This window comes from Myxocyprinus asiaticus, chromosome 46 (assembly GCF_019703515.2).
Source record: "Myxocyprinus asiaticus isolate MX2 ecotype Aquarium Trade chromosome 46, UBuf_Myxa_2, whole genome shotgun sequence".
NCBI classification, from domain to species: Eukaryota; Metazoa; Chordata; class Actinopteri; order Cypriniformes; family Catostomidae; genus Myxocyprinus; species Myxocyprinus asiaticus.
Window position 1 is genome coordinate 28,564,951 of NC_059389.1, and position 16,461 is coordinate 28,581,411.

Genomic DNA, 16,461 nt, shown 5'->3' on the forward strand with positions numbered 1-16,461 from the left:
CGAGTACACACACACACACACGAGTACACACACACACACGAGTACACACACACACACACACACACGAGTACACGTACACACACACACACGAGTACACGTACACACACACACACGAGTACACGTACACACACACACACACACACGAGTACACGTACACACACACACACACACGAGTACACGTACACACACACACACACACGAGTACACGTACACACACACACACACAAGTACACGTACACACACACACACACACGAGTACACGTACACACACACACACACGAGTACACGTACACACACACACACACACGAGTACACGTACACACACACACACACACACGAGTACACGTACACACACACACACACACACGAGTACACGTACACACACACACACACACGAGTACACGTACACACACACACACACGAGTACACGTACACACACACACACACGAGTACACGTACACACACACACACACGAGTACACGTACACACACACACACACACACACGAGTACACGTACACACACACACACACACACACACACACACACACACACACACACACACACACACACGCACGCACGCACGCACGCACGCACGCACGCACGCACGAGCACACATCAGCCAGAAAGTCAAAGCTTGGTCGCAAATGGGTCTTCCAAATGGACAATGAGCCCAAGCATACCTCCAAAGTTATATATGAGTACACCCACCCACACACACGCGCACGAGTACACCCACCCACACACACGCGCACGAGTACATCCACCCACACACACGCGCACGAGTACACCCACGAGTACACCCACACACACGAGTACACCCACACGCACGCGCACGAGTACACCCACACGCACGCGCACGAGTACACCCACACGCACGCGCACGAGTACACCCACACACACGAGTACACCCACCCACGCGAGCACGAGTACACCCACACACACACACACACACACACAAACGAGTACACCCGCGAGTACACCCACACACGAGCACACCCACCCACGAGCACACACGACTACACCCACGAGTACACACCCACACACCCACCCACGAGTACACCCACACACCCACCCACACGAGTACACGTACACACACACACACACACACACACACGAGTACACGTACACACACACACACGAGTACACGTACACACACACACACACGAGTACACGTACACACACACACACACGAGTACACGTACACACACACACACACGAGTACACGTACACACACACACACACGACACACGTACACGATACACACACACACACACACACGAGTACACACACACACACGAGTACACACACACACACACGACACACACGTACACGACACACACACACACACACACGAGTACACACACACACACACGAGACACACACACACACACACACACACACACACGCACGCACGCACGAGCACACATCAGCCAGAAAGTCAAAGCTTGGTCGCAAATGGGTCTTCCAAATGGACAATGAGCCCAAGCATACCTCCAAAGTTATATACGAGTACACCCACCCACACACACGCGCACGAGTACACCCACCCACACACACGCGCACGAGTACACCCACACACACGAGTACACCCACACACACACAAGTACACCCACACGCACGCGCACGAGTACACCCACACGCACGAGTACACCCACACGCACGAGTACACCCACACGCACGAGTACACCCACACGCACGCGCACGAGTACACCCACGCGCACGAGTACACCCACACGCACGCGCACGAGTACACCCACACGCACGCGCACGAGTACACCCACACGCACGCGCACGAGTACACCCACACGCACGCGCACGAGTACACCCACACACACGAGTACACCCACCCACGCGAGCACGAGTACACCCACACACACACACACACACACGAGTACACCCGCGAGTACACCCACACACGAGCACACCCGCGAGTACACCCACACACGAGCACACCCACCCATGAGCACACACGACTACACCCACGAGTACACACCCACACACCCACCCACGAGTACACACCCACACACCCACCCACGAGTACACCCACACACCCACCCACGAGTACACACCCACACACCCACCCACGAGTACACACACGAGTACGCACACGCACACACACGAGTACGCACACGAGTACACACACACGCACACGAGTACACACACACGCACGCACACGAGTACACACACACGCACACGAGTACACACACACACACACACACGAGTACACACACACACACACACGAGTACACACACACACACACACGAGTACACACACACACACACACGAGTACACACACACACACACACGAGTACACACACACACACACACGAGTACACACACACACACACGAGTACACACACACACACACGAGTACACACACATTCTTGGAGCTTAACACACCACCAAAAAACATGTGTTGTGTCTCCATCTTCTGATTGGCATCGCCAGCAGGTGGGTGTGTCTTTAAGACCAAGCCTATACAATCTAGATAGAATCGATGTAAAACCTTGAATTGCATAAGGCGCACCCTTGCATCTCTAGATTCAGACTTGACATTTTTTAGAATCCTAACCCACACTCCCTCCTTCAATACCAAGTTTAAATCTTTCTCCAATAATCTCTTGAGAAGTTAAAGCTCCGTCCCCCAGACTCTGAATTAGCAGGGACTAATACACCGATGCCTCATGACCTTTTCCAAAAGCAGTAATCACCACTCCCAGAGTATCTGCCACTTTAGGGGGGTGTATGCTACTCCCAAAAATAGTACAGAGCAGGTGGAGCAGCTGTAAATACCTAAAGAACTGAGATCTGGGAATCCCAAAATGTTGAACCAAATTTTCAAAGGATCTCAACACTCCACTCTCATATAAGTCACCGAGTGTATTAACCTCCCTAACAATCCACTCTGACCAGCAGAAAGGGGGCTTATTAATACATAATTTTGGGTTCAGCCATTTGCTCGAAGCAACATTTAAATAAATGTCTGAATTAAACACTCTGGACACTTTTGTCCATACCGAGTGCAAATGCGAAATAACGGTGTAACTTAACTTCTCCAATTAGTTTGATAGAAAGGCTTTGCAATGGCGAAATAGGGGCAAGAACTTCCTGTTCAATACAAAACCAGGGAAGGGCTCTCTCAGGTGGAAGCAACCAATGAACCAAATGTCTGAGACTGAATGCATAATAATAAAACAAAATCTTGGGTAGGCCTAGCCCATCTTTGTCAATCGGCCTATGCAACTTCCTGAAATGTAATCTGGGACGTTTACCATTCCAAATGAAGGACTTCGCTATGCTATCAAATTGCTTGAAATAAGAGAGGGGGACATCTATAGGGAGAGATTGTAGCAGGTAGCTGAATTTTGGAATACAATTCATTTTAATAATATTAACCTTCCCAATCATCGATAAATGTAATGAAGCCCACCTGCCCACATCGCTCAAAAACCTTTTAAAGGGTCAAAATGAACTCTAATGAAAAAAAAAATAGAGTAAATCTTATGGACTGATGAAAAAAATGTATAGTCCTTACCAGATGGGTTCAAAAGTCTCCAAATATCTGTAAGACCAAGTTTTTACACATCCTGTGAAGCGTCAATGTCTAGGGGGCTTGCACACTTTCGCTTCACTATAAATCCATCAAAAGATTAAAGTCTCATCCCTATATTATATGAGGAGTGCCAGCGGCTTGCAACATCCCTTCAAGATCTATAAAAAAGCCCTGATCATCAACGTTAGGTGCATAAATATTAGCCAAAATAAGACTTTGCCCCTGAATTTCTGCTAAAACAATGACTCTTCCTAATTTATCTATAATCTGTTTGAGACATTTGAATTGTTGATGCTTACTTATAGTGTAGTGACTCCCCTGCTCTTACTTGAGCTAGCACTAAAGAAAACATGTCCACCCCATATCTTCCTAAATTTTTCAGCTTCCTGCGGGGAAAGATGCGTTTCTTTAAGAAACGCTATATCATATTTCTTACGCTTAAGAGAAATAAACTTCCTTCTTTTTATGGGGTGCCCCAACCATTCACTTTCCACGTGGAAACATTCACATTCCACTCATATTAACATTTTACATTTTGACATTCATTCATGAGAAAAAAAACAGATTGTGTCAAAATATTAAAGACCACATTCCAACATTAGTGCAACAGTCAAACCCCAAACTTCCCCCAGAACCAAACAAACAGAAAAGAAAAAAACGTGTGCATTAACCCCGCACACGACAGTGCCAACTGGCGTCCATCTCTCTAAAGTCAAACAGTCCACGTAAGCCTATGAGAGCCCCCGCAACAACTCTGCCATCGGATTGCTCAAGTCCAGTGAAACTCCAGCCAATAGAAGGCATAAGCTTACAGAGCATGCAGATTCATCCACAAACTGTCTCGAAGGAGTGTTACTCCCAAAACAAATTCCAGACGCTAAACGGAACCAGCACAAAAATAAATAAAAGGGCGCTCCGTTTTGTCAACAGTCAAGTGAATGATCAGTGAGTCGGTCCACTCAGCTGCAACACGAGTACCACAAAATAACTCTGACTTAATGAAGGACATCGCTTGCTGTGGGAATGTGAATGTTTTACGACCATCCTTAGCATCTATTCTCAATTTGGCCGGGAATATCAGTGCAAAAGTGTTTCTTGCATTCCTTGAATCGATCACGTTTCTCTCATAGATTTCGCAAAGTATGGGAACAAGAAAATGCTGTGGTTCTTCCAAAAAAAAAGCCTTCCTTTACTCCTCGCCAAGCATAACACAAGATCTTTATCGGATGATCTCAGAAAGTTTGCCAGAATTGATAGTCTGTCTCCCTCAGCGGATCACCGAGTCGGAACCCTGCGAGCTCGCTCGATTTCCAGCTTCCAGTTATGTCAAGCAGATACGGAAAGAGCCCATCCAGGAATTTCACTATATCCTGACCCTTTTTGGTCTCAGGAATTCCGACGATTTGGAGGTTATTCCGCCGGCTACGGTTCTCCATCTCCTCCAACTTCTCCCAGACATGCTCAAAATCCACCTTGGTCGCTAGCAGATAATTCCCTCTCCGATGACTCCAGATAATCGATCCGTTTCTCGACATCCCCCACTCTTGTAACCACTTCAGAGAATTTAGTCTCCATTGCAGTGATCGATCAATGTATTACAGCAAGATCCTCCAAGTCAGCAACGACCTTCATCAGCATTGCCGACATGTTCAACGTCTCTCGCCAAATTTCCCTCATTTCACCGACCAAATCAGCTCCCTGGCTTGGGGCCTGCTTAGGGGCGTTAGCTTGAGCACGTAAGTGACATATTGTCCTAGAACAGTTATGGAACAGTGTATCGAATCTCACCAGTTTCTGTCATTAAAAGTGTTAAAATCTAACAAAGTGCGCAGAGCTCACCATTCACACATCCGAACCTCGCATGGCATCACGTGGCCTCCCACATCTTAGCTTTTAATAAATTTATAAATTATACATTTTATCAATTAACATGCTGTAGTGAAATTGCATACATTATTAATGAGCTGTAGGGGTGGAATAATTGTGACATTATCGTTTTAAAAAAATAAAAGGGGTTCATAAAAATTGCATTTTGTTTTTTATTTAGTATTGCCCTGAAGAATCTACTTGACAACACACTCGCATACAGTGGGTATCCATTCAGAATAGGGTTTCTACCACCGCGATCATGGCGTGAATGGGTCATTAGCAGATCTATACTGCTAAGGGCCGCTATAACCATAGAATTTCAACAGGCCAGAGCTGAACGTTTCAGAGCTCTTTCTCCCAACGTAATGACCATTAAGTTGGAGGCAAGTTAAGCTTGTTTTGCCAACTGCCATAAAAGACAAGAAAGAGGAAAAAGAACAACAACAAACTTAAAAACACCTTAACATTTATTTTCTGCTAACCATTACAATGGAGATGCATGATAAAGACTTTACTGCAGCATTCAGCATTCACGAGGATGTCTACGCATTGGAAAATTATTTGTTTGCATTTATTCATTCATATTTCATTAGAAAATTATAATTTGAGTATTTTTATACATTTGCACAGATGTTATGAGTGAGCATCATTAGACCGCATATTTAAACAATTGACTTCCAAAAAACTGTTAAGACTCTAAATCTGTGCTTTCTTTTAACGTGCCGATAGGCTAGCCCATATTTTCTATTTTTAAACAGGATTATCAAATGTGAATTAATTAATTTATATGTATACCACTGTGTCATATGTTATATTCTCCTGGCAATAAAAACAAAAAGTGAACAGAATCATTATTTATGGGAGCAGAATACTTATCAAATGAATTATTATAACATTTTTGAAAAAGAATCTCAATTTTCCATAACATTAATTTGTATAATATTTGTCTCAATACATGCATTTGAGTTTTACACTACACATAACCAGAAACACTATGCAGTTCAAACCTGTAGGTTACGAGCTTTGTTTTGTAGTGGTGGTGGCGTAGTGGGCTAAAGCACGTAACTGGTAATCAGAATCCGATCCCCACAGCCACCACCATTGTGTCCTTGAGCAAGGCACTTAACTCCAGGTTGCTCCGGGGGTATTGTCCCTGTAATAAGTACACTGTAAGTCACTTTGGATAAAAGCGTCTGCCAAATGCGTAAATGTAAATGTTTTTCATTATCTGTCGTAGTATTTTATTAGTAGTTAATATTTGCTATTAAACAATGTTGCCCTAAAGCTTGATAATACTGATTATTTTTCAGAATTATTATTTTTCTGAGTGACTATTTGCTTTCAGATGTAACCCCAATAGTCTACTGGCAACATAGAAATACACAACAAAGTGCATTGTGAATGTCGCTCCAATAGCGTGGAGCATAATGTCGGTGTGCCAGTGTCTGTACGACCAGAGTTCGGTTCTGCATTCGATGTATTATTTTTCCCCATTATGTTTCTTGACTCCACTCTTAATATTTTCTTTATTACCATTTATAATAAAAAATAATATAAAAGGTAGTTCTACTATAGTAATATTGTAGTAACCATGACTGTTTGGCGGAAAAAATAGATTTGATGATATTAACAGTGGTAATATGGCGTTAATATAGTAACCATGTTTAATTTTGTGGTTACAATTACTTTACTACAAAATACCATGGTGATCCTATGGTTATTTTATCTGTCGAGGACGTCAGGTCAGATCCGTTTTCCAATCAGTTTAGAGCATTATTTAGGACATTAGATCCCTCTTAACACTTTGAGACATTTTATAGAAACTTTTTTGAAGAGACATACGTTCACCCAGAGCTTCAGCGATTCACACCTTAACTCGACAGGGGGAGGTGGTGTTTAAATCTTTTGTCTGAGCTGAAAAAGTTGCAGTGGGGACTCGCATGTTGCCAGGCAAGAACATGATCGATAAAATTATCAACATACATTGAGATAATATATTTACACTTAACAAAAAAAACTCAGCAGGGCTTTATTAATTCTGACAGTTTGTTGTTCATTCAGTTGCTGATTGATTTTATAATGTTGCATTATATTTGGGAGTAGCGTTTTGACAAATGAAAAAGACGTTCAGATTTCATACATCATAATTTGACAAGACTATCATATTGTGAACGTGAAGCACAAGTTAACATTGCTTGATAATATGCACCATTTCACACCGAATAAAGAAACCTCATTTGAACATAAAGATGCTCACTACTTTTATCACTGCCTAATAATTTAAAATGTGGTGTTAAGTTGTGCTGATCATATTGTTTTTGAACCAGATCAAATCTCCTGCCTCGGTAAGTTTTTTTGTTTTGCGTCATTCTGCCCTTCAAGCTAATTATACCACTTTTTTTCATCTGTACAAGGATGCCAACATTATGAAGTAAGATTTTTCAGAACTAAGCCCCAGTTAATCCGTAACACCGGAGAATGACATAGAGGGAACCCCCACTATCACAGCGCAGGAGTGATGAAAATAAACAAACACCAGCAACTGTAGAACATTTAGAAATAAAGTGGAGCAAGAACAAATCTTGCTCAGATGTCATGGAGTCGCAGGCTCATTGTCTCAGCTGCAGCCTACGTAATACACTGTGACAAAAAGCAACAATGTTCCACACTATTGTGAACTACACTCACGCTAATGTAGGCTACTGTATAATGTAATTAAGTTTATAAACTTTATCATGCAATCATGAACACTGCGGCCCTATGCAATTGTATCGCCAATGATCATGGCGACAAATACAAGTTAAATACCATGTAAAAAAAATATATACAGTATAATTTGAACAAATGACCAACAATGATCTTACAGGACACAGTGTCAGTAGGAGCCACAGTGCAAAATGGCTTTTTGTGAATCTGCTGGATGTAGTTTTCTTCCTACATGAATCCAAACAGACAATAAGATAAAGTTCAGTATCAGTTGACATGAGCACAGAGGCCCTGAGCTATCAGTCCACATGTGACTTACAAATAACTTTAGTTTTTAACTACTCCACACCAACTGCTGTAACTTTAAAGAATATTATTAAAACAACAAAGCATGTGCACACACACACACAACAGTGATTTTGCAAACATGTCTCGTGTGTGAGAATTTAAAGTTTACACGTGCGCAACTCCCCGCGACTCAATCTGGTTGCTTATCCACTGTATATTCCACAAGCCAAAATATGAACTGAATATACAAAAGACTTTCCCTTGGTTCTTAATATGGTGTGTTGCTTTTGTGATGATCAGTGACTGTGTGTGTAATAATTGTCCTGCTTTGTCCTGAGCAGTGAAGTTGCCTACTCTTCTTAAGGGAGTCATAACATAAGGACTTAAATTTTCCTGGATCTTCTGACATAAGGAGGTCATTGTCCTATAAAAACATACTGTAAGTTTCAGAACTGAAAAGTTCCTCCTTAAAATAAAAAGAGCATTTATTAAAACCAAGCTACAAAAACATCTCGTTTGGAATTCGAGGAACTTGTGACGTCACAAGGACCAAACACATCTGCATCTGCAATGCCTATTTTTCGTCATCGCACCCTTGGCCCCGCCCACTTGTGCCAAGTCAGTCACATAGGTGAAGAGGAGAGAGATGGGGCCTGTCATGTTGTCATGGGAGATTCATCCAAAGTGGACTTACACAGGACGCCTGTCTGGATTGAAATGTTTTTCTACATAAACATGCACAAACAGACGTCTTTGACCGCTTGATAGATATCTCTGGCCGTTTTTAAAAGACATGGTGTTAAGTTACAACTCTGATGAGGAGAAGCTCTCTGTCATTCAGCTGAGCACAAATGGACACGTTCTTTTGCCCATCTGCGCTATTTTTAGTTGTTGGCATATGAAAACATGAAGGAATGATCCTGGAAACTGGATGTGTCTTCAGCATATTTTAGAATGGACTGTATGTTTGGCTCATAACATACCAGTCAATTCAAGCTTTGCAAAGGAACTGTTATTGAAGGATGGGGCAGTTAAATCACTTCGACACAAACTTTCTAAACCGTTTGTGTGTGTTGTTGGCAGTATTAACGCAAAACGGAACAGGACATCTGTTTACTGTTGTCTCAATGCGCCGCAACGGACGCTTCCATGGTAGACAGCATTATTGATTATTAGGGATGTGCGCTACGACTAATTTGACAGTCGTTTAAACGGAAGTTTTATAACCGACTAGTCGACTAGTCTAAAGAGAAACCAACCTTCAGAAAACAGTAAAAAAAAAAATTAAATACTTTAAATAAAATACTTAATCTATTCCGAATCCGATGCTAAATTCCACTGAAAAGGGGCATTTATCTGTGACGTGCTCGCCTTGATTTATGATCATTGTACATTAAATACAGAACATGACATGCATTCACTGAATCAACATTAGCGAATATTTAACAGACATATTTATTGAAAACAACTGAATGAATAGTGCAGGATCAATGGAACAACCATTAAAAGCCTGTTCTAAATGGAAATCACCAAGTAAAAGTTACTTAACATATTAAAACAGGACGTTGAAAATAATTAACAGGTAAGCCAAATCTATGAGAGAGAAAAAAAAATGTACTGAAAAGTTGCGCATATTTCACGACATGCAGTCGTGCATTAGCCATTGATCTAATATGACAGCTGTTCGGTAAAGAACGTCAACCAATAACAGTTACGATGTAAAAAAAAATTTAAAAAAAATAGCTATAGGATAGAAAAAATAGGCCTGTGATGTAGCCTACAATAAACCTAATGTATTCTAAACATGACGTGCACACAGAATAAAAGATAGTTTAACCCGTTAAGCAGTCGGCACCTCGTTGAAAATAGCCTTCTTAATCAGCAGATTAAAAAAATTGCATACCTAGTCTAAAACAGTTCATTTCTAGGCTACTAACTCAAAAGCATAATTTTTTTGATGAGTAAAATTAACACGTTGACATGGTCCGGTGAAAGACGGGACTTAACTCACCTAAGGCGGTTGTCCTGAAAATGCACAGATGTAAAGAAGACTCAAATGTGAAAAAATCCATAGGGACTTTCAAACATTTGGAAAGCCGATTCCCGCACCACCGAAGACATTTTGTAACTACTTTGCTGAGTTCGCTTGTTTAGTGAGAGGACATTTTCCTGCGCACGCCGCGAGTGAGAGAGGGAAGAAGCACGTGCAGCCTGAGGTGAAATTAAACTCTGTATCTGCTCCAGATATCCTCTTTTTAAAATAATAGTTGTATTATTAATTCTATTTAAAATATGTAACATTAATATGACAGTAATTTAAGTGCAGCCTCTGTAAAAATATAAAGCCAAACGTAAATGTGTAAAAATTATCATCAGTTTAATGGGGGGGAAATATTAACCGACTAGTAATTCCAGTGTCGACTAGCAGCATCAGAACCGTTTAGTCGACTAGTCTCGCACATCCCTATTGATTATAATGGGTTATATTGCTTTTGACGCAACTCTCGCGTCCGGTGTAGACAGGGTGTTAGTGTTAACAGTTGTGCTTGAGATGAACAGTTTAATATATTCGGATGCAATGTGTTGGATGTGCGTTGTGTAAACCCTGACATTTAGTTTTATAATGTTGTTGAGCTGGTTCATTCTTTTCCTATTGAGTTTCAAAAATGGCTCTATTCGAGGGGCTGCACGATGTTAGCCAATCAGAACAGTGGGCATTTAATTTGAAGTTTTAAGGAGGCGCTTAGGCCAAAACCGAGCATTTCAGACAGTGTGCCAAAAACAGGGTGGAATATGATCATTTATTACTAAATTATGATTGTTTTAATGCAAAAAATACTTTACTAACATTATAAGTGGACCTCAGGGAAGATAATAAACCTATATAAAAAAAAGATTTTGGTTTCCCAGCATCTCGTGCACATTTGAGTTCTTCAATGGCTATATATACTGACATCCAGCTTTTCACATTGAGGGACTCAAACACAACTTTTTCCAAAAGGTGCGAACATTCCTCGTGCAACACAAGAACCAAGGGGATGCAAACTTTTGAACAGGATGATTTGTGTAAATTAGAGTAAAATTTGTGTTATGTAGCTTCTGAACAGCAGTACCACATAAAATATATGAGCTTTTATCTCTTATATTTGTATATATTCTGAAAGGGGTGTGAAAACTTATTAAAAAAAAAGGGGGGAGGGGGAATGCAAACATCTGCACTTAACTGTATATATACAGCAGTTTGTGAAAACATATTTAATGTTTTAATGTACAAATTCCATATAGCCTATTCTATCCATATGATGTAATATTGCATGTGTGTCAGGTACACATTTTAACAAAATTCACAACACTGGAACCTAAAATTCAAAATACAATCCCCATTCCCCACATCTTAACAATTAAGTGCTTGTACTATGTAAAAAAGGTGCTGTGGGGAAATGAACATTCACAGAAAACACCTCGTACATTTTCACGTGACGCACAAAAAAATGGATCAGCTTCTTTCAGCTCATAGTTAAAAACACATTTTTATTTGGGCATTCCTAACTTGCACTGACTGAAAGGACGAGAGGGATATAGCTGCAAGGCATAGCTCCAAAAAGGAGCGTGAGCTCCAAATCGCCATTAAAGATATAGGGTGCCCCTAACCCAACCCCTTCCCCAACCTCAACCCTTTTGGTGTTGAAGCAACCCCCCTAACCCCGCCCTCTTTTGGAGATTCTGCCCCCATTTGGAGGTCTGCAGCTATATCTACTTGGAAAGGATGACAAAGAGCACGAGCACCAAGTGTCTGATGTCATTGCCATGGTAACAGATACATTTCAGCGAATTTGCTGAAAGACTAGAATGAAAGTATCGTCAAGTCAGTGTAAGATTCAACAAAATTGCTTCTCTTCTACCAGCTGAAACCAGGACATATTACATTTTTTAGAGAATTGTTGAAACAACTCAATATGGTGGACAAAGAAATAATCTATTCAAATATAAATAGACCTTTTGTAGCACAAAATACAATATAGCAGACGAGATGAGAGAAATGTCAAATTAATCGACAGAGTAATCGATTATTAAAATAATTTAGTTGCAGTGCACTAAAAAAAAAAGCATCCAAAGTGGCAAATAAGATGAGATGTTTAAATAATTTATTTGATTATCAAAAAAAAAAAAAATAAAATAAATAAATAAATTTATATATATATATATAAAAGCCATTGGCTGTATTTCAAAACCTATTGAGCAGCCTACCTAAACAGGATCTTTGGGCTTGTAGGCATGTTTGGAATGTAATCTACACTACACTAGCCATGTCCTCTATGGTCTGTAGTGTAGCTCTCACCTCTCCTCTGCTCTAACAGGTCCACAGGTTGCTGGGTGTTGGTGGACGTCGAGCGAGTAAGCACAGGACTCTTGCGGGTCAATGCTGGGGGTGCAGTGGTGGTGGCTGCAACAGGGGCTGATGGGGCGGTAGGCTCTGCCGGAGGGATCTTTCTCAGGGGGTCCAGCACTGGACTGGTATGACCTGCATGAGAGGAATGTTGAATAATTTATGGATGCAAGATAACCGATGATGCAAACTGACGGTGCAGAGTGAAGGGTTAGGAACCGCAGACACCCAGAAGTGAGGAAATCAGTGCTGTTTAGAAGAGCAAACCTGGTGAATTATGTTAATTAACTCATTTAGGATTAAATGATTACAGTTACAGACACTCAAACACAGTGTGAACAAGCAGACATTCATCACCACAATTACATAAGACACTTAACTATAAAAACTAATCTTTTCATAATCTTAAGTCAGAATTTCAACAGACACACAGTGGCCTCACACACACTACAGCTAAATACGGTTGTTGCTCCTCTTCTTTGTGCTTATTCCCAATCTGTACATACAGAGTTATTTTCAAGTGACAACCACAAGTCACTCCTGAAAAATTCAAGTAGTGAAAACCGAATTCACATTTAATAGTAGTGTGTTCAGAACAAAGTCATTGAAAGCATAGTTCGTTCAAAATTACACCACCAAGAGCTGTGCGATAGGACGTTATATATTGTACCGACAATGTGTCAATCGCCAGAGATTTTTATGTGGCCGTATATATAATGTATTGGACCACGAAGCATATTCAGTGTCATTCATCTCACATTCGCTGCTTCATAAGTGCTACACATGCTTCTAATCTGACACGCACATCTGAGTTTCACGTGAGTGTCACATGCCATCTCTGGAGCACGCAAGTGTGTGTGAGTCCAGCAGGCTTCACGATATTTGTGCTCCAGAGACAGGAATGCAGAGAGGTATCGCTTGTGCTACTAAATTGGGCTTCTCTCGATATCAAAATGACACCACTGTAATCGGCCTCATCCGAGATGATGAGTCTGCATACAGAAGGGAGGTTAAACAGCTGGCTGTCTGGTACAGTCAAAACAACCTGGAGCTGAACACGCTCAAAACAGTGGAGATGACAGTGGACTTTAGGAGGAACACCCCAACATTGACACCCCTCACCATTCTAAACAGCACTGTGGCAGCAGTGGAGACATTCAGTTTCCTGGGCACTACCATCTCACAGGACCTGAAGTGGGAGACCCACATTGACTCCATTGTGAAAAAGGCCCAGCAGTCATTGAGTCTGTCCTCTGCACTTCAATAACTGTCTGGTTTGGTTCAGCTACGAAATCGGATATCAGAAGACTACAAAGGACAGTTCGGACTGCTGAGAGGATTATTGGTTGCCCCCTGCCATCCCATCAAAAACTATACACTTCCAGAGTGAGGAAAAAGGCTGGAAAAATCACTCTGGACCCCACTCACCTTGCCCACTACCTTTTTGAACTGTTGCCTTCTGGTCGACGCTTCAGAGCTCTGAGCACCAGAACCGTTAGGCACAGGAACAGTCTTTTCCCCTCAGGCTTTCCATTTCATGAACAGTTAAAACTGTCCCATTGAGCAATAGTTAATGTGCAATTCCCAGTCTAGTCTTTTTATATTTATCCAACACATCCTTCCTCTTCTGCCGTTACATTCTCTTGCACTGTATATAACAGAGTTGTATTTAGATTTGCACCACGTGTGTCTGTGTGCATGCGTATGTATGTATGTATGTATGTACAGTTGTGCTCAAAAGTTTGCATACCCTGGCAGAAATTGTGAAATTTTGGCATTGATTTTGAAAATATGACTGATCATGCAAAAGAATTCTAAGATCATATGAAGCTATTTATTATCACATAGTTGTTTGGCTCCTTTTTAAATCATAATGATAACAGAAATCACCCAAATGGCCCTGATCAAAAGTTTACATACCCTTGAATGTTTGGCCTTGTTACAGACACACAAGGTGACACACACAGGTTTACATGGCAATTAAAGGTTCATTTCCCACACCTGTGGCTTTTAAATTGCAATTAGTGCCTGTGTATAAATAGTCAATGAGTTTGTTAGCTCTCACATGGATGCACTGAGCAGGCTAGATACTGAGCCATGGGGAGCAGAAAAGAACTGTCAAAAGACCTGCATAACAAGGTAATGGAACTTTATAAAGATGGAAAAGGATATAAAAAAAAGATATCCAAAGCCTTGAAAATGCCAGTCAGTACTGTTCAATCACTTAAGTGGAAAATTCAGGTATCTCTTGATACCAAGCCAAGGTCAGGTAGACCAAGAAAGATTTCAGCCACAACTGCCAGAAGAATTGTTCGGGATACAAAGAAAAACCCACAGGTAACCTCAGGAGAAATACAGGCTGCTCTTGAAAAAGATGGTGTGGTTGTTTCAAGGAGCACAATGCGACGATACTTGAACAAAAATGAGCTGCATGGTCGAGTTGCCAGAAAGAAGCCATTACTGCGCGAATGCCACAAAAAAGCCCGGTTACAATATGCCCGACAACACCTTGACCCGCCTCACTGCTTATGGCACACTGTAATTTGGAGTGACGAGACCAAAATAGAGCTTTATGGTCACAACCATAAGCGCTATGTTTGGAGAGGGGTCAACAAGGCCTATAGTGAAAAGAATACCATCCCCACTGTGAAGCATGGTGGTGGCTAACTGATGTTTTGGGGGTGTGTGAGCTCTAAAGGCACGGGGAATCTTGTGAAAATTGATGGCAAGATGAATGCAGCATGTTATCAGAAAATACTGGCAGACAATTTGAATTCTTCTGCACGAACGCTGCACATGGGACGCTCTTGGACATTCCAGCACGACAGTGATCCTAACCACAAGGACAAGTTGACCCTCCAGTGGTTACAGCAGAAAAAGGTGAAGGTTCTGGAGTGGCCATCACAGTCTCCTGACCTTAATATCATCGAGCCACTCTGGGGAGATCTCAAACGTGCAGTTCATGCAAGACGACCAAGGACTATGCATGACCTGGAGGCATCTTGCCAAGACGAATGGGCAGCTATACCACCTGCAAGAATTTGGGGCCTCATAGACAACTATTACAAAAGACTGCACGCTGGTATTGATGATAAAGGGGGCAATACACAGTATTAAGAACTAAGGGTATGCAGACTTCTAAACAGGGGTCATTTCATTTTTTTCTTTGTTGCCATGTTTTGTTTTATGATTGTGCCATTCTGTTATAACCTACAGTTGAATATGAATCCCATACGAAATAAAAGAAATGTGTTTTGCCTGTTCACTCATGTTTTCTTTAAAAATGGTACATATATTACCAATTCTCCAAGGGTATGCAAACTTTTGAGCACAACTGTATGTATGTATGTATACATGTGTATATACACTACCGTTCAAAAGTGTGGGGGTCACTTGCCTGAAATGTTTCTCATGATCTTAAAAATCTTTTGATCTGAAGGCATATGTTTAAATGTTTGAAATTAGTTTTGTAGACAAAAATATAATTGTGCCAACATATTAATATATTTAATTACAAAACTAAAATTTTATTTAAAAGTTTTTTTGTTTTTTTAAATGATGACTTAGACCGAATAACAAAGAAAAGCAGCCAAAAAGTAACCAGCATATAGATGGGAAGTCCTTCAATACTGTTTAAAAAGCATCCCAGGGTGATA

At 41.3% G+C, this 16,461-nt stretch overlaps 2 protein-coding genes across 2 annotated transcripts in view; both read right to left on the reverse strand.

The window, feature by feature from the left end:
- The window catches only part of LOC127436303 (protein LSM14 homolog A-like), a 54,375-nt gene that overhangs the window by 23,111 nt on the left and 14,803 nt on the right, over positions 1–16,461 (reverse strand). The window contains exon 4 of the mRNA XM_051690376.1: positions 12,758–12,940. Coding sequence (XP_051546336.1) covers positions 12,758–12,940 — 183 coding nt within the window. The remainder of the gene's footprint in view (positions 1–12,757; positions 12,941–16,461) is intronic.
- LOC127436275 (kinesin-like protein KIF21A) overlaps positions 14,797–16,461 on the reverse strand; it is a 292,925-nt gene continuing 291,260 nt past the window's right edge. Inside the window, exon 36 of the transcript XR_007896360.1 lies at positions 14,797–14,932. The gene's annotated coding sequence lies outside the window, so the exon portion shown is untranslated. The remainder of the gene's footprint in view (positions 14,933–16,461) is intronic.